Source organism: Bombus huntii, chromosome 8 (genome assembly GCF_024542735.1).
Source record: "Bombus huntii isolate Logan2020A chromosome 8, iyBomHunt1.1, whole genome shotgun sequence".
Taxonomy (NCBI): Eukaryota; Metazoa; Arthropoda; class Insecta; order Hymenoptera; family Apidae; genus Bombus; species Bombus huntii.
In genome coordinates, this window is record NC_066245.1 from 2277488 (window position 1) to 2296369 (window position 18882).

The 18882-nt window shown below is 39.7% G+C and overlaps 2 protein-coding genes across 6 annotated transcripts; one reads left to right on the forward strand and one right to left on the reverse strand.

Annotated features, from left to right (window-relative positions):
• Positions 1–1261: 1261 nt before the first annotated feature.
• LOC126868787 (calcium-dependent secretion activator) lies at positions 1262–12180 on the reverse strand. Of its 5 annotated transcripts, XM_050624634.1 has the most exons (16): positions 11759–12180; positions 11460–11620; positions 9304–9826; positions 9047–9214; positions 7872–8363; positions 7280–7686; positions 6623–7087; positions 5644–6000; positions 5316–5555; positions 4897–5199; positions 4262–4428; positions 3524–3975; positions 2964–3122; positions 2741–2857; positions 2431–2666; positions 1262–2337 (listed from the first exon to the last, which is right to left on the reverse strand). In XM_050624634.1, the coding sequence occupies exons 3-16, from the start codon at positions 9724–9726 to the stop codon at positions 2142–2144; spliced, it is 4182 nt and encodes a 1393-aa protein (XP_050480591.1). In that variant the 5' UTR covers positions 9727–9826; positions 11460–11620; positions 11759–12180; the 3' UTR covers positions 1262–2141. The 5 variants fall into 5 exon arrangements, with proteins under 5 accessions (XP_050480591.1, XP_050480594.1, XP_050480595.1 ...); XM_050624637.1 differs by having other exon boundaries at positions 2741–2854; positions 11460–11798; XM_050624638.1 differs by having other exon boundaries at positions 4262–4418; positions 4899–5199; positions 11460–11797.
• A 2397-nt stretch (positions 12181–14577) lies between these two features.
• On the forward strand, positions 14578–18220 carry LOC126868809 (beta-1,3-galactosyltransferase 5-like). Its single transcript, XM_050624712.1, has 2 exons — positions 14578–15351; positions 15520–18220. The coding sequence occupies exons 1-2, from the start codon at positions 15210–15212 to the stop codon at positions 16623–16625; spliced, it is 1248 nt and encodes a 415-aa protein (XP_050480669.1). The 5' UTR covers positions 14578–15209; the 3' UTR covers positions 16626–18220.
• Positions 18221–18882: the final 662 nt, after the last annotated feature.

Sequence of the window (18882 nt, forward strand, 5' to 3'; positions counted from 1 at the left end):
GTTTCACGCACACTGAGATGGCCAAAGTACACGTCGATCGGAAGATACATCGAAATCTTGTTATACTTTTGGCACTACCCTTGTTCGTTCGTTTCGTTCGTTTCGTTCGTTTCGTTCGTTTCGTTCGTTTCGTTCGTTTCGTTCGTTTCGTTCGTTTCGTTCGTTTCGTTCGTTTCGTTCGTTTCGTTCGTTTCGTTCGTTTCGTTCGTTTCGTTCGTTTCGTTCGTTTCGTTCGTTTCGTTCGTTTCGTTCGTTTCGTTCGTTTCGTTCGTTTCGTTCGTTTCGTTCGTTTCGTTCGTTTCGTTCGTTTCGTTCGTTTCGTTCGTTTCGTTCGTTTCGTTCGTTTCGTTCGTTTCGTTCGTTTCGTTCGTTTCGTTCGTTTCGTTCGTTTCGTTCGTTTCGTTCGTTTCGTTCGTTTCGTTCGTTTCGTTCGTTTCGTTCGTTTCGTTCGTTTCGTTCGTTTCGTTCGTTTCGTTCGTTTCGTTCGTTTCGTTCGTTTCGTTCGTTTCGTTCGTTTCGTTCGTTTCGTTCGTTTCGTTCGTTTCGTTCGTTTCGTTCGTTTCGTTCGTTTCGTTCGTTTCGTTCGTTTCGTTCGTTTCGTTCGTTTCGTTCGTTTCGTTCGTTTCGTTCGTTTCGTTCGTTTCGTTCGTTTCGTTCGTTTCGTTCGTTTCGTTCGTTTCGTTCGTTTCGTTCGTTTCGTTCGTTTCGTTCGTTTCGTTCGTTTCGTTCGTTTCGTTCGTTTCGTTCGTTTCGTTCGTTTCGTTCGTTTCGTTCGTTTCGTTCGTTTCGTTCGTTTCGTTCGTTTCGTTCGTTCGTTTCTTCGACGATTCGGTATGTTTCTTATTTCTTACGTAGGCTGAAATTTTCCGTGGCGTCCAGGTTACTTATACAAGGACAATTTGAGGTAGTCAAAATATTCGAAGAGCTCGACGGTCAATGCGATGTTACCAATCGTTTAAAATTATCGATCATTTCGTATTGATACGAGAAGAAACGCGATCGTCTATTAAATCATTATTACGCACAGATTGAGCCCTTTTGAACTGTCGCGTCGTTGAACGCTTATTCGTACCAAAAATAATATAGCTTTCGTTGACAAATCTTTGTTTTTTTGAAAACAATATCTATGTATATTATAAACACGATTATCAAACAACGTTAGACATTTTTACGATAGTGTCATTAGTATGAATAAAGTAGGAATTTGCAGAGAAATAGAGATGTGAAGAATAAAGAGCGAAGATAGAAACAGGAAGAAACACGAAAATATGGCAACAAATAGCTGTAACATAGATATGATTAGTGAATTTACAGATCGGTTTCTCTCGCGATGCGAACACCTATTTGAAATACTCATCCAACAGCAACAGCAACTGTATAGGATCGTTTAGAATATAAATACACAGTCGATCGGCGCGTTTCCTATATGTATAAATGAGAAACATGATATCTATAAAAGTTTTGAACGAAAGAAACGTTTATCGATGCACAGATGGTAGAGAAAGATAAAGGAGAAGATCTTTCGACCTTACAGCGGTCGCGTTCGCCAGTAGTTTTCGTTCGAGCAAGTGTATCAAATCGCTAACGATTCGAAAAAAGACGCGTCACACTCTCTTTGGACGAACGGCCGAACGTAATCGAACAACGAAACGAAGATTTGTCGAAAAGCCTGTAGAATCCATGAAAACTAACACAAACACACACGTCTGTGCGATAACGATAAGGGTTATCCTTTCGATCGATTGTACCGAATAGTGATTCTTCTTCGAAGAATGCTTCGTTCGAACAAATTTCTAAAGTGTACTATGGACAATCTTGTCGTCGAAACTCTCGTTTTGTATGTACATATGTATAGACAAAACAATCTATCCGTTCAATGTAAAGTTGCCGACTGAATATTAGAAGTAATAGTAGCTACAGTAATAACGAAAGTAAATTGATAACGATAGCAAAAAAGAAAAGTATTAATAATACGAATTGACGGTAATTATCGACAACGATATATATATAACATAACAACGTATAACAAGGATACTGACGATCATAATGATAGAAAAGATAAGCAAAGTATGGAGGAAACAAGAAGAAACAGAAGGAGAAATTAAGATAAGCAATAATACTAGACGTAATAAGAAGAATGATCAAAACCAGCTAGGTCCGCCAAACTTCGTCGAAAGTCCACCAATGCCCTTGCCAAACATGCTTCCAACTTTTTCAACAACGTTCGAAGTAACGTTGCTGATTAGATTCGCGTCTTCGCTGTTGACCGTTTCGACGACCGTTACTTTTGGCTTTGGTCGTTCTACCTCGTCGTCGTTACCGTTCTCCGAAAGACCTCTAAATAATAAGGGAGAACAAGATTGTACAACTCTGTCGTATCGTTTTCGTTTACTATAGGTATCGTCGTTCGATCAAATTACGAGTACTCACTCTTCGTTCTGAACGCTCGTTAAGGCACAAGTCGCTTCTTCCGTTTGCATCCTCTTAAATATAGTCTGATATGTTGTCGAGTTGAGTTTCTCCTCTATAACACCTTGCAGCTCGAAGTCCGAGTAAATCTTTTTTACGATGTGGGCCAAACAGGTACACTGATAGAGATGTAGGCTGTGATCGAGTCTTTCCGAAAGCCATGTGCACAGCATTTGAATTTGCGCCGTATACCATTGCTAAAGGGAAGAAGAACGAGTAGAAAACAGTTTTACAGAGAAGAAAAGTTTGATCAAGCTATCTGTATGCATACCTCGAAGAACGTTAAAATCCATAATTCGTCCAAGACTTTTCCACGAATTTGGTCCATACAGTTTCTCGTAAAACTCACATAGGCCTGTCCCATTTCTTTTCCGCTTCCCGATACCTTCTAAAAAAGAGTTTCGTAAATAGCTCGCGAACGAACGTGTTAATTTCTATCTGTTAACTTCTATCTTATCGGATTTTCGTGATTTAAGAAAAAGATAATAAATTACCGTTAAACTGAGAATGGAACCTATGAAAGATCCCTCGTCGTAACGAGATAGTTTGGATAAGGTAGTCTCTAGAACCGTGACCAGCTTGTTGATCATTCCTTGGGTCATGGAGGCCAACATTTTTTCTATCAAATCGTCGATATTGCCATGATATTGGTGCTGAAAGGAAATCACAATCGGTGATAGTCATTGTAGCAAGGATTAATACAATCGGATATGACCCGACGAGGAAACGCACTGCGCCTTGTAACTACAAATCCAAACGTAACATTTACTTACACCGGTACGAGGTACAAAATACAAAATGCCAACATCTGATTAGAAACGTACAAAACTTAACGAATAACTAGAAGTTGTTGCTACAATTTCATTTGCAATTGCATTCCGAGTTTCATGTTAGTATAAACAAAATATTCTGCTATACTGGTTCTATGGTTACGAAACGAGAATATAATATATCTTTTTGCAGAAGAAAAGACAAATTGCCTTTCAACGTGATTCCTAACACGGCACACTTTGTTCTTTATCAGTGGTGTATTTTAGATAAATAAAGAACTTACCACGTCCACACCATCGATGGTGCACAATTCGAAGCTTTGGTTTTTTGCATCGAGAATAACGTTCACCATCGCGCACATTTCCGATGGTATGATGTAATCAGTCGAAATAAAAGTTACACCTTTCTTCAACCACTGTTGAAACGCGGCATCTGTTCGTTGCATGCAAGTTTCGATCATGTCGCATGCCATCAACGTTAATCTTTGTTCTAGATGCTGGCGAAATTCTTGGTCCGGCCAATGAAGGTCACGAATGAAAGATTGAAGCGCATCGAGTTTCCAGAACAATTCGCCGGACGTAGCGCATCCATTCCCTTTTATCTCCCAACGTTCCTTCTCGAAACCTTTTAAAACCGATTGTGCAATGGAGGTTTCCATCAAATCCACGTAACGCACCACCATCGGAGAGAAAGTATCGCGAAGATGCTGATGAAACCTTCCATTCTTCAAATTATCTACGAATCGAGATAAAGAAAGTTAGCCTTGATCGAAAGTTGACGGCGGTAACGATGAAGATCAGAAGGAGAACAAAAAGAAGAAGAAAATGGCAACGATAGATAAGAAAAAAGCTATGAACTTGCAATAAAAAAAAAGAAAAAACAAGCTGTGATCGAGTCAAAATTCGCGTAATAGATATGACTATATTTCTATATAATAGAAATAATAAAAGTGAAACATTTTGGCTGTAAATTGATCACAAAAGGAATAAAAAGTATGGAGGAACAACAAAAGCACACGTACCATCTTCCCTCAAGTAGTCGTTCAAGATTTTGAAGAGCGGGAAGCTGTCCCATGTGTCGCGCGGTTGTTCGGCAAGCACCTTGTCCATGTCGTCGGCGAACAAGGACCAGAAGATCTCGGCGTGCTCCACCATAAGATCGCTAAACCAGGCGAACGCCTGCGGTACAGTGTAGTAGGAGCGGCTCGTGAAAATATTGGACGTCACACATACATACGGCGGGTATGAGCAATATAAAACTCAGGGCGATGGGACTTTCGCCCTGAGGAAAGAATCCTCGAGTATACGTAGGTACGATAAGGCCTATTTGTCGTAATACGATCTTGTACATAACGTATATGTATTATGCATTTTGCCTACCGATTCTAAATAATCCAAATGGCTCGAGGAATTCATGGAAAAACAGCAAGCTACGACTTAGTGTTTGTTGGAATTTTTGAAACATGCAGCAACAACAGGCAAATAAAAAAATTCTCTTTGTTGCTTCAGCGAGGACGTAGTCTGAGCGTGAACGCGATTCGTATGCAGATGAATGTGATCGTGATTACCAATACTGTTTGCCTTTTCCTTCTCGTCAATGATCTTACTTCTCGAGGATCCAGAAAAGATGACATTCAGTTGTAGAAACCCAACTAATACCTTCGAATAGTGCTCCCCGTTTTGTTGAAGCAGATCCACGCACATTTCGGCCAGATGAATGAGATCCTCGAGCTTCTTGCTAGGCGAGGCACAAACCTCACCGCTGAAGTCGTCTTCGATCTTAGCTTCGGCAGAAAGTTTCGTATAATTAACAAGAGCAGCTTTCTCGAGGCAACTCTTGATCAAAGCCTTCACTTCCTCGGGAGGTACGGAACTGACGCCATCCTTCATCATTACTCGTTCCAAAAGAGACAGAGTAGCTTTCAATGCACCCTCCGGCCGACCGAAAGGGAAACTGTATCTATGTATTTCGACAAGAATTCGATTTTTTATCACTTCAGCAAAAGAACGAAAGGAGGAAAGAAAGAGAAAGACAAAAGAAATACAGAGTAATCGCTATTAACTACAGTCTCTCACCTAAAATTAGTAATTTGTTCTTCGAGGATTTGCCTGAGCCTTTCTTTCACCTCCTGAAATTTCTCCTTCTCCTCGTGAGTGATAGAACCGACTCTGTCCGTGCGGCTGCCGTAGACGTGGCTGGCGCAAAAGGCGAAACTAAAGTGAATCAGAGTTGGATCGATCATGAGTCCGCGATCGATTCTGTCCAGTAGATCGTTCAAGTAGCACAAATGTCGAAAACAGCCTCGTACTCCGTATCTGCGAAGGCAAGCGGACGAGAGCGCAAGTTCACGATGTTCTGTTTCAGGTACGGGAGATCTTTTCTCGCATCTCATAATCGCGTTACCTAGCGCAATATTCGTCCAGAACGAATAATTGACCGGGTGAAAACCAGCCAAGGGAACAGTATGGATCATTCAAGCGATAATCCAGAATCAAGTTTTGTAAAAACTTGAAGAGAACGTGGTGATCGAACTTGCAAGGATCCGCGCTAATGTAATCTTCCATCCCGTGCTTTTTCGCTCGATCGGCGTCGCCCTGTATCTTACTGATGGTGGAATTTTTGTCCGCGGAAACTGGTGGAGTGGGTTTGTGAGACTGGCCAGTCGCCCTGTACATGACCATCACCCAGGTCTGGCACTCGTTCTCATCGTCCGTAGCGAACACTATGCTGTCCCCTTCGCGAACGGCATTAAAATAAAATCTGCAAAAAGATGATGCATGGTAGTTATCATTTTACGCTCACTGTCAGTCCAGTTATTCCATCATTTCTGTATTTCTCTGTTCCGTTTATACGCGTTTCTTCGTTTAACTGAGCTTTTTGAAACAAATTCTAGCCCGTAACCGAAATGTTTAGAAATTTACAAATGGTGGTATTTTGGATTAATACATGCACCGATAATCATTCAATTGTGCGTTGAAGAATATACTGTAACACCCGACAACGTGTACTTTCCGAATGAACGCGAAAATCAAAACTCTTAAGGTTTCATAAACTCATCGCGTTATTAGTTGCAAGTCGAATAACTACACGCAGATACTTGTAATCGTCGCGATTGCAATCGCGAGTATTACCACGACCATTCGTGTATTCAACTGTATCCGATCGTACATCGATCGTAATTCGCGTGAAATGTATAGATACAGTGGAGTGTACCGGAACGAATGTAATTAATTCAGGAATACGTATAGCATACACCGAGATATCTGTGTGTATTTTGTTGTACCAAACTGATTCTCTTGATAAACCCTGGTCATGCGTGTAGCTAGCATACGTTCGTTCCGATAACATACTCCACTGGTACATGTACACAGGTGATATCTACCTTCCGTCGTCTAGATCCATGCCAACCATAAGATTAGCAGAGGCAGGTTCGATATAGTCAACCGTATAACCATCTAGCTGCATCATCTCTGAGGGTTCGCTTCTCCTCTCTTTGTACGAGCACATCGCGAACGTGTACTGAGAAACTTGAACTAGTACGTGGTATCGTTTCTTCCACTTTTTCCACACAGACTTGCCCATTGCGTAAAGGTAGCCGCAGTGTTTCATGTTAAAGGGTTTGTCCATTCGGCAACCAACTTTGATGAGGAGATCCTGGTCGGGACAGTTTTTCGGGACGGACATTCGATACCATTCCGGATGTTTGCAGGAGAACGGTGTAGGTCGCAGATGTACCTTGCCTAGCTCCTTATCCTCGAGCGCGAGCATCGCCGAATTTTCAGTGTAGAGTCGAACCTTGACCAGTGGCAGCGGTTGCATGGTGGTAAAGTCGCCCTGCGTGTCCCACCTGTAAATCGACGCGGCCAAAGAGAAAAAGAAAAAAAAAAACAGAGAAGAAACGATGTAAGGGCGAGTCGGTGCAATATGCCAAAACGTGGATGCAAAAAAAAGAAAAGAAAAAAATAAATCGAACTTTCGGTTTAGCTCCGCAGAATTTAGCTCTACCGGTGGTCTACTTAATGCTCGGGCTACTACTCACATAGGTTTCGAAGCCTCGGCGTGATCGGTTTGCAGCTTTTTGCCACGATCGACTTCCATCGTGCAATAAACTATCTTGTTCGGCGGCAAACTCTTCAAGCCCCTGACCTCTACAACTACCACAGCCAGCTGGAAGGTCAGGCCTACGTCCATTTTGGTTAACTGCGGTTCCGAGTCAGCGGAGTCGCTCTCCAATTTAACGAGAGAACCCTGACCGCGGCAGCGGGAGCGCTCACGTCGATGGTTGCAGCGCTTCAGCTTCTGCAGGCCGTATTTGCTGTCTGTCGAACCTTTCGAGACCGGTAATGACTCTAAATTAGCCATCAACAGGTTGATAGACGACTTGAGTTCCTCGATGTAGAGCGACTCCATTTCTTTTAGAAGGAACTTGGGCATAAGCTTGCGGTTCTATCGAACAAGAGGAAAACAGCGATCGTAACGATCGTGCGTATGTGCGGAGTAGAATCTCGTTTATCCGAAGCTGAACATTAACTTGTTCCTATAAACGAATGGCGAATAAACGAGGTACTACCGTACTTGGAAACATATAAAACAAACGCAAACAGACGAATGCATGCATCGAAAAGCGTTACCTTTTCCATGTCATTAACCCTTTGGAGGCGACCATCCAGCTCCCTCCTGATGGCGGCAGCCTGTTCGTCGGCTGAGTCCAACAGGAGGGCGTTGAACAGAAGCTGATGTTCGAACTTCTTGATGCCAAGAATTTGCTGAAACATGTCGTACAGCTGCTCCTTCGGTAGAATCATCTCCGAGATCAAAGACTGCTGTTGCATCCTGGAGGGCCTCTTGGTCTCCTCGTCTCCCGAACCTTTCATGATACAATCGAATTTGGCCAACCAGGACGTAAGTACAGTCTCTTTGCTCAATCCGTCGATTTCCGGGAAGCGTAGAACACGTATCTTTATGTTCTCCTTGAACACCTCGCGGAAGTCGAGTTGTGAGCAAGCACCGCTTTGCACCATTTGCAGCACTCGATCCGACGTCAGAAATACGTCGTAATAATTCTGTATGGCATTGCGGAACGCTTCATCCGCCATTATCTGCGTTTCTCCTTTTAGAAAACTCTGTAAATCATAACAAAGCATATGAGTCTTTCCTTCACCCTCTCCATTCTTTCTCCCCGTCTCTTTTTCTACGGATTACGAAGTCGAGACGGATCGACTCGTGTCAATCGCTCTCCTTCTATCAGCCACTCGAAGGTGAAGGTTACTCGTTTGCGACGAATTCGTGCATAAAACGACAGTATACGGCTTCTTTCATCGCGTTACATCTTCTTAGACGGGTTTCTTTCGTTCGCCTTTTGATCTTTCGATCGTTTATACGTATACTCGCTGGAAACGATATAGTATGATCGTTAATCGAAGCTTGAAAAAGAGACAGCCGTTGACATAGCCGTACGCAGGACCATAGAAGCAATTATCTTACTTAATCTTACTTGTTATCTTAAAATGCAAAAGTTATTTGTAAATTAATATTCTGCTCGCGATCTTTCGTTAATCTTTCAAAATTGATCCGTAATCGGCGAAGATTGGGACGTGTGCTTTCGAAGAAGACACGAAGAAACGGTCCTGAGTCGACATTCGCACGACTCCGAACGACCGAGTTATATCGTACGAAGATGGGCAGAGACAACGTGCGTATATCTGCATATACGACGGAGAACGGGAAAGAAACGAACAAAGATGGAATATCTGTCGGTTGATCGTTCGCGGGCAAGTCGATGCGAAGAAGAAACATCGATGATTACCTGAAAACGAGAACATATCGTTTCGAGTTGCTGCTTGGTCACTTTTAGCGAACGTTTCGTCATATCCAGTGGTTGTTTGGCGTTAAACGGATACGAAATGCATCTCGATACGAACACGTACAACTGTATCCTAGTCTTCCTTTCCTCTTCTTCCCGCTCTTGTTTATCCTATGCAGAGCAAGATCACGTTTGAACGTAAAAATCTTTTGAGCAAAGGACAAAGTGTAAATGAATGAGACAAAGGTATAGATAGATACTTGGAGATCCGCTTCGGTCTTCTCGCTGGCGACGGAGGGCGAAGGGCTGGTAGGTCTCTGAGCGTAACTTGCCGCATCCTGGGCGGTAGACATCGACGGCGACAACGAGCTTCTCGCTGTGGTGTAACTAGATGCATCCAATGTGCCATCCTGGCTGGTAGCCGTGCCAGCACGAGGTGTCCCGACCGGTCCGTGAATCGATCCTCCTGGTGAGGCCAACGAGCTCACGCTACCCGATACGGGACCGCTCGCGCCACCAAGGCTAGCCCCAGGTCCGATCTGTCGCCGGGATCCGTACGAGCTACCGCTCCCTGTGCGAACTCCACCACTACCTCCGCCACCTCCGCCGCCGCTAACACTCCCGACATGCTGCGAACTTTGATCCTCCTCGCTTTCCGACTCCGACGAGCTCGGGTCAATCATTCTGCTTCCTCAGGATATACTTCCCTTATGGTCCAGGAAGCCTAACCTTCCCTCTCAGTTACGGATCCGTTCTTCCTCCGCTTCTTCTTCTCCACCGCACCTACGATCGAACCAGTTTCTTTTCATTTTCGTATGCCGTATATACATGCTCTATCTATCTCCGTTTTTTGTCTACTTTCGTATTCACGCTCTTTCTTATTTCCATTTGTTATTTACGCGAGACTCGAGAGAGCAAGTACATGCACGTAAATTCCAACGAGAGAGCATTAAAAGAGATAAAGCAACAACAAACGTTTGCCGGTTCAGATGCAACGAATATCGATTGTCCACCGTTTGTTCGTCTCCGTTCGACTCTATTCTCTTTGTTGCTCCTTCGTGTCACTCCACTTCCTTTTCGATCAAGAATTGACTTGCGCGCGTGCTCGCGCGTCAGACACGCGACACGGAACGCGACGAGAAACCCGGCGACAGATTCTGATCAAGCAACGCGCCGATCATCGATCCTCTCGCACACTCGTGTATCGAAGAGGCGATACGGCACGACGCGAGATTCGGCGCCAGCACGGTAAAGGAGATTCACGAATTCGTTATAATCACCCGTATATGGGTCTTAATTACATACAGATATGTAAATATTTCTGGCGCAACGGCGATAAGCGGTGTCACAGTCCGAGCACGAGTTTAGATTCGAGTCGAATAGAACGTTTCGTATTCACACACATCTTTTTCACGACACTTTCGTTTCTCCTCCATTTCAACGTTTTACCCACGTGTTCCACTTTCTTACATTGCCGATTTTTACGTTTTCACAGATTTGCCATTCTACGAATAACGTATTTCGAACGAAAGAAAAACTTCCTCCTCGATGCGTTTCATATCGATTCTTTTTATTCTTAGTGCATCTAGCGTTTACACGGATCGTTTCTCTTCGCCCGGCGTTCCTTGTTACTGCCTCTCACGCGCGTCAAAACCACGAAGTAAACGTTATATTTAGTTAACTAAGGATCTCTTTTAACGAAAGCAAGCCTATCTATGACCAAACGTTGGTAGTTCGCGTTGCTCCTCCGATATTTTTTATCCAGGGAAAGTCGAGATAACAACGTGAATCAACGAACGCTCGTTTCGAGAAAGTAATTTGCATCGATACAGGGTAATACGCTTATACTATACTACAGGATATACTAGTTACCGACACTCCCGTTTCAACCGACGAATAGAAACGCGCGCAACTACCGGCAGCGATATGCTTCGTTATCGCCGCGTATCCTTTGCCTGCATATCCTTCCGTCGATTCAGATGTTTATCGTCGTTGTTAAGTGCGTTTCTGCTACGTTCTATCAAAACCTGTTTTAACATTCGTGTACCACATAGACAACCGCGAGCTAAACCAAGTTGAAGTCAGACGTTTCGGCGCGAACGTTATCTATTGATTTAATGCGAAACACGAAAACGAATTGGAAGAATGTACCGTCGTACGGTGTTCGTTGGGTGTGTCACGGTACATAGAGGACTTTGGAAACGAATCTACTTGTTGGAGTGATTTTTTCTCTCTATGTATACCTATATATCCACCTATCTAGCTATGTATTTATCTCTTTTCCTGTTTCGCTTACTAGCGCACAAGCTCGCTCGTGTTCGTATTATCGTTTGCTCTTTCGCACTCTCGTTCTCTTTCGTGCATGCGCACGTGTCACAGCTTTCGCGATCGTTATTACGAACCCACTGAAACCAACCTTTTTTTTTTCAAGCGATACGCGGCCACAATGACCCTGAATATCGGCAGATCATCCTGCGTTCATGCTATCACGCTGCAATCCACTCCGAGGTCTTCCTTCGTGTCGCGAATATATTGGATGAATTTTCGTAATGCGTACCCGTAACGCGACACTGCGATCTATTGGCAAGAGAAAAAGGAAGGATAGCTGATTTCCTTTAATGCACCGGCTATCGTACAAACATCGACCGATATCGACAAGCGTGAACGAAGGTTAAAGAGAGTGAACGGGACGAACTCTCAACGAACGTGACGTACCTCAACGTACTCGACCGCCTTCGTTCGTCTACTAACTAACCACCGAGATCATAGCGCCGACGCCGATACCGACACCGACGCCGACGCCGACGCCGACGCGGTTGTCCACACCATTATGGAAACACTCCGAAAGATAAAGACAAACTGTCGTAAAGCAGACGAAACAACGGATTGATAAAAAGAAAAGAGATATAAATACCCAGAAGTATGTGAAACTAAAAATGAAATGTGTTGCAAGCAAAATATTCAAAAGTATAAAAAAACTAACGATGAAAGTAAATACTAAGTGGATTGCTATGCGTAACGAAGTGTTACACGTCTTCCTCTAATAAAAAGGTCAAAAAAGATAAAGAAATATGATCGTAAAGATAAACGAACGTATTTTAAAAATCAAATTTGAGGTAAAGATGATAAGAAGGAAGAAAAATTTTTTATGAAAATAATTACACGAAGTAAGTTGGTAAAGATGAAGTGGAAGCATAAACTACGTCGAGTCTGAGAACGGAAGGACAACATGGAGAATGGGGTGTGTCGAAGAAGAGGGTTAAAAAGAGAGGTAAAGAGAAAGTAAGAAAGACAGGCTGTAGGCAGAAACGATTGGCAGTGGGCCATCGATTGGGTGCGCGCGATTGTCAACGTTGCCGGCCATCCGGCGTTACTACTTCTCTTTTCATATCGATACTTTATATCTGCGCTTAAACATACTCTAATATGTAGTTAATTCTTCCTTCTTATTCTACCTTTTCGTTAACGTTTTGTAATTCTCACCTCGCCTCTGATTTTTTACATTATTCGCTTATCGATTACTAGGTTAGATTATCAACGTATGCGAAGCAATAGCTTCATATTTTTGTTCTTAACGAACCCTCCGTTTTGCAAGGAAACAAAAGTTTCACGTAATTTTAATGAAGAAATATTCTGTTCAACCACTTGCTAACGACCAACTCGCTTGCTGGGTTTTTAAGGTCAAGTGACTTCTCTCTAGAATCTAGAATCTAGAGTCTAGTATCCAGAATCTAGATGCTTCGAAATACTTTAAATTCGAGATAGAAACGACGCGTCTGTTTACGACACGTTACGAGTCAATATATCCTAGCTCTATCCTAATCTAACACATTTCGCGTAAATGAACGTAAAACGCTTACATTGTAAACTCGTCTTTCGAACAATTGTCGTTGTCAACCAAAATGAAACTGTGTTGGACTAGAAACGTACCAAAGAAAATAATGTTTTATTCAAATAATGCCAATGAATGCGAATAATGAAAACATTTGTCTGATATACATTACGCTTAAACATACGTATACGTGGTTGTCACTAGGTTCGCTTCTGCTTCTGGTAGGAACACATATGTATATGCAGATTATTGTAGATCGATATTTAATCAAGTAAATTAGAAGTGCTGTAATAACTTAGTTACAGCGGAACAATTCAACGATTTTGCCGAGGTCTCGTTATTAATTTCGCTAGTCCAGTAAACATGAAAACATTCGTGACCTAGGATGAAGTTACGCCATTTGCCTTCTCAGAGTCAGCGTATTCACTTGAAATCTGGCACTCTGCCAACTATGGAAAAATAGGTTATCGATCAATCGCTCGTATTTCGCACCAGCTGCAATTTTAAATTCGTAAAGAAACATTGCAAGATATTTTATTTTATATTTATTTTATTCTATCTTTGAATTTAATTCTTTTTTAGTTCATTATTCCCGCTTTTCATCTGTCTTACCTTTTACTCTCTCATTTCCTAATACCTCGTGATATTATGGTTATTCTTTACTTTATCAGCACGACTACATCTAACTTTAAACGATCGGTCGATTTCTCAAATTTACCATATCAAACTGTACGAATAAAAATCAGTACTCGAAAGATTATCATCCGATTGATTTATCATTTTCCCGCTTTTCGAGGAACGAACGATTGAATGAAAGTGCGTGAGTGACAACAACGACATCTCAGAGGGAAAAAAGGAAATACGACTATTCGATAGGTGTATTATTCGAGAAACGAATTTTACGATTTTCGATAGGATGTCAATTATAATTAATGATCGAAAATCCGATGTGATCGATATGACAAATATCGATATAATAATAACGAAGATGAAAGAAAACTATGAACAGGAAAACTATAAACTATGAACAAAAAATATAAATTAGGTTTGGGTTGGATGTCATTTGATCCGTCACGGACGCACAATTATAGGCAGAATTCACTGATTGGTACCGACAGTTTTTTACAAATATTTTGAAAACTAAGACCGAGCGGCAGAATAAGAAAAAGTTGTTCAGAATCGTGCCCCAACGATATATTCAGAAATCATCGATATCAGTGCAATAAAGACAAACTGCTGTAATAGCAACAATAATAATATTAATAATAATTATCAGAAACTAATTACGCCTTCCTTGAAACCATTCAACTTCTATCTGAAACATTTTTCATTGAAATCGTTATTTATATAGTAATCCAAGTGGTTCCAGTTACGTATCTCACGCTGTATTTAATGAGATCGTGCTTAAATAAAGTAAGAAAAATTGCTATCGTTAAATCATTGAATATTCTAAGATGCAATGTAATATATACGTACATATTGTATGTACATATATCATCCCTGGTGTAATCGTCTAATCACGTGTACCGTGTAACGAGAGGGGTACTCTTATCGGACTTTTAGTCGTGTACGCTTTACTCCTTTAGCACTTGTCTGTGACTTTATCAACTTTAGTAATTGTATTGAATGTAATTCCTACACTTACCGCTGTAAATCGCAGAGGGCGTAAGAAACAGTACGATTTTTTACACGATCGGTATTTCAGAACATGGGACATGATTCACGAAGTGCTATAAGATGAGAAGTCTGTGCTGCATACTCGTCTGGACAGGACCGTGTATTTACTTGGATCTTGGATCGGAACCACAGACTTCTATAGTATATAGAACATTCGGAACTTCGGAATAGTAGTCAGACTTTCGTGTACTCAAACCGATTCCTTCGTCCAGCGAATATGAAAGTTACGTAAATTCCTCTGTATAAATATACTTGTCTATTTTTTGCCGGATAGTATTAAAAAACTGTGCGTATTAATACATGGTAACGCATCGGAAATTGACGTACCTTGGTTAAAGAATGGTTTAAGGATATAAAGATTACAAAGAAGATTTGAACTGTTGTTGTACCGACCATCTGTTCTAAACATGTTTAGTACCATAAAAGAAAACTCGGAGGAAGATCGACATGTTACTCTTATAATAATTTCAAACGAAACAATATGAGGATAATCTATTTATCTAAATACTTGTCAATTTGTTTCGCTGAACTCGCCACTACGATGGAAAATTTCTGACGAACGAATTATTGTTTGTAGTGGATTGAATATCACGACGATGTAGATGAAGAAGAAGGATTCGTTTTAAAGAAAAAAAGCGGAATAAACGGGCAATAAAAATGATCGCCGTGTGTCAATTACTACATCTTCGTAGTCGCTCTTTGCGAACCCTTATTCTAGGATTGATCTGTTTGACTTTCTACGCGTATTATCGTACGACTCTCTACGATGTTCCTCAATATACTGTACCACGAAACATTTGTAAGTATTGATTCTTTGCTAATATTAAATAATATTTCGCTCACATAGGATTACGAAATGATTTTAACATTTATTGCTATTGATAATAGTTGGATCAACTATTTGTAATCGTTGGATAACAGTTGAATATACGTCTACATGTTTTAAGAAATTTTATATTCTATTTAGGTCGACCTGCATCTCTGGAGATTTACAAGCAACGATCAAACACCAGCATAGAGATTCATATAGGAACTTTGTCTAAAAATGACTCTCCAGAATTATCTGTCATTGATTCTTACAGTGTACAAAATGCTAATCTTTCGAATGCTTTGATTACTACACAGTCAACATCTTCTAGTTCTCAAACTGCGAACGTATCAATCGTTGTTTCCAAGCAAAGCAGCGAAAAACCACCTACGCAAATAGACAAGGTTATCAACGAGACCAAAGCAGTCTCTGTGCTTCCCAATGAATACTCTGCACGTGCTATTTATGAAGCTGGCCATATGGTACCAATACCAGAGAAATGTCCAAATTTTGGTAAAGAAATGGATCTGGTAATAATAATAATGTCTGCACCAACTCATCTAGAAGCCAGAATGGCAATACGACAAACATGGGGTCATTTTGGTCAGAGAAGCGATATTAGTATTTTGTTTATGTTAGGTGCAACTATGGACTCCAAAGTGGAAACAATTTTGAGAAAGGAACAAAAAACTTACAACGACGTAATACGCGGGAAATTTCTAGATTCATATTCTAATTTGACGCTTAAAACAATTTCTACTCTCGAATGGGTAGATAGTTATTGTTCCAAGGTTAAATTTCTTTTAAAGACTGATGACGACATGTTTATTAATGTTCCACGTTTGCAAGCTTTCACGATTAAACATGCAAAAGAGAAGAACGTAATATTTGGCAGACTAGCCAAAAAATGGAAACCAATTAGGAACAAAAAAAGCAAGTATTATGTATCTCAAGCACAGTTTAAACATGCCATCTTCCCCGACTTCACCACTGGACCAGCGTATCTTTTATCCAGCGATATCATACGTAAGCTGTATGATGCTGCGTTAGACCAAACATATCTTAAACTAGAAGATGTTTTTGTGACTGGTATAGTTGCAAATAAACTGGGTATCAAAAGGACGCATGCTAATGAATTTTTAAATAAAAAAATATCGTATAGTGCGTGTAATGTTCAACGAGGTATAAGTATTCACATGGTCAAGTACAGCGAGCAATTTGATCTTTGGAAAAAATTACTCGACGGCAAAAGCAAATGTAAATGATAAATATTCAATAAGATAGTAGATATTATATCATTGATTTTTTTATTTTGCAACACAATTACTCCGAAAAAATCAATAATATGATATCCTATCACTATGAAAGCTTGATAACTACAGTAGATGTTTGAGATTTCCAAGTCACACAACAAATAATGTTAGTCATTTATTGCAGTATGAAATCTGTTAGACTGTGTTAAATCAATTTGTAACATTTATTTCTCTTCTTTTTTTCTTTTTCTTTTCCCTTTCCAAATCAATTAAGAACAGAAATCATAATTTCATATTGCATACTTGATACGTAATGTACTTTTGCGCCTCGTCATAGTGATGAGTCTTGAACTGTTTCTCTAAATAATTGTACGTGAATGAATGACTCGTAGTTTCATGCATGAACTATCTAATATTTATAATACTCAAACATCACAATCAAACAACAGTACTCATAATATACTTAATATTTTAACATTTATGAATATACGAGAAATAGAAGCTTCCTACATGCACAATTGCGCGATCATTTCGAGTAATATCTAAGTATTTATCATAAAAAGATCGAGGATTTAAAACTATTTTCTCCGATCAAATACTTTTCACAAAGCTCTTTGTTTGGATATAACGCGGAATGATTTAATACGATTACGTAATCTATCATTTTGTTACGCAGTGGTATATATGTGAACAAGATACGCCCTTCCCACGATGTAAAAAGCGATAAAAAAATTAACAGCGTATTATTCAAACATGTATTGATAATCTCGATACGCTTTCAACGGTAGACATGTGAAAATAATGTTTCAACAGGAATCCCCATCGAGTAAACAGCGCGTTTAATTACTAAAGTACGTGATTCTATTCGTATCAAAAGCTTTTTCTTTCTTCTAAAAGAAAAACAAAGCAGAAAATAGCTGTACTTAAGATGCGTTTCAGAAAGAAATAAAATAAAATAATTAGAATTCGAAGGTGTATACGAAAAAGCGCGTTTATCGTATAAATATATGTACTCTGTGTAAATCTGAGATATATCGAATTTGAATTTTTATATAACTGGAGAAATGGTATTTTAAAAATCGTATGCGCAGTGTATTATTTAAAACAATTCATTTTTTTCTATAAAGAAAAGACATGAATGAAATAATGACATTACTCAGATGAATGAAACGTACAATAGAAAAATATTGTACATGCCAGTATTATAAACTATTATAATACGCGATACAATGAACAATGACTTAACGATTATGACATGCCTTCCGGGATGACCAATATCGTTTTATACCAACGATTGTGTAACGTATGTACGGTCATGAGATACCTACATTCCATACTTTTGCTGAACTAGTTACTATCCATGAACAATTTGCATTTTATTTTTATACGATTCTATTGCAAATATATTCTGTAAAATTATACTATAATATGTGTAATTGTTACGCGAACGATCCGTATACCGATTTTTCGACAAAATAATTGTTATTACTTCACAATAATTTTATTCTGAAAACAAACACAAATCTCAATTTAAAATTAATATCAAAGAAACAGGTACCAGTGTGCTATCATTTTACAAAACGTAAATATATCTAATTTTCTAACGATATCTGTTTATTGATTTTTACAAAACGTTATCAACCCTTAATTATAGTTCATAACTCGTCTATTAGAATCGCAGATCACCACATAATTGAATCGTGATTAATTATGTTGGTACATAGAATCAAGTATTATTTGTATCATATGCTATATATATAAGTCATGCTAATACACTAATCATGTAATTTGGAATAGACTTGAGAAATTAAAACGCTTTAAGAGAGAAATCGATGAATTTGTCGGTTTAATAGAAAGTTTGAGCACGAAAACAAAATATTATTCATTTTATTTATTTATGTTTCGATCTAGTAACTTGTCCATGAGTAAATTAGATATTATAATCAATGGAAGAAATATAGGACGCTAAAAATAATATGTTCGTACGAATTATCAGAAATTTGAGAAAATAGGAAAACCAATACTCAGTCAGGGCCGCATTGAGATATATAAATATCATGAACATAGGCAATGACAAATATACATATGTACATATATATATATATATATATACACATATATTTTAATCTTGATTTCTATTGGAAAATTTCTACTGTATGCGATTATAGGTCTCATTATAATTAATCAATATTGTTATTTGATAGTATAACTTAAGACGTTTACATCTCTAAGCTGTATTTCTCCCATTGTGTGTACCCTACCACTAACC

Coding starts and splice junctions, on each gene's coding strand:
- LOC126868787 (XM_050624634.1), bottom strand. CDS start 9,726: ATGATTGACCCGAGCTCGTCGGAGTCGGAAAGCGAGGAGGATCAAAGT. Junction 9,215..9,303: donor AGACCGAAGCGGATCTCCAA/GTATCTATCTAT, acceptor TGCTCTGCATAG/GATAAACAAGAGCGGGAAGA. Junction 3,976..4,261: donor CGACTACTTGAGGGAAGATG/GTACGTGTGCTT, acceptor CTCGATTCGTAG/ATAATTTGAAGAATGGAAGG.
- LOC126868809 (XM_050624712.1), top strand. CDS start 15,210: ATGATCGCCGTGTGTCAATTACTACATCTTCGTAGTCGCTCTTTGCGA. Junction 15,352..15,519: donor TACTGTACCACGAAACATTT/GTAAGTATTGAT, acceptor TATTCTATTTAG/GTCGACCTGCATCTCTGGAG.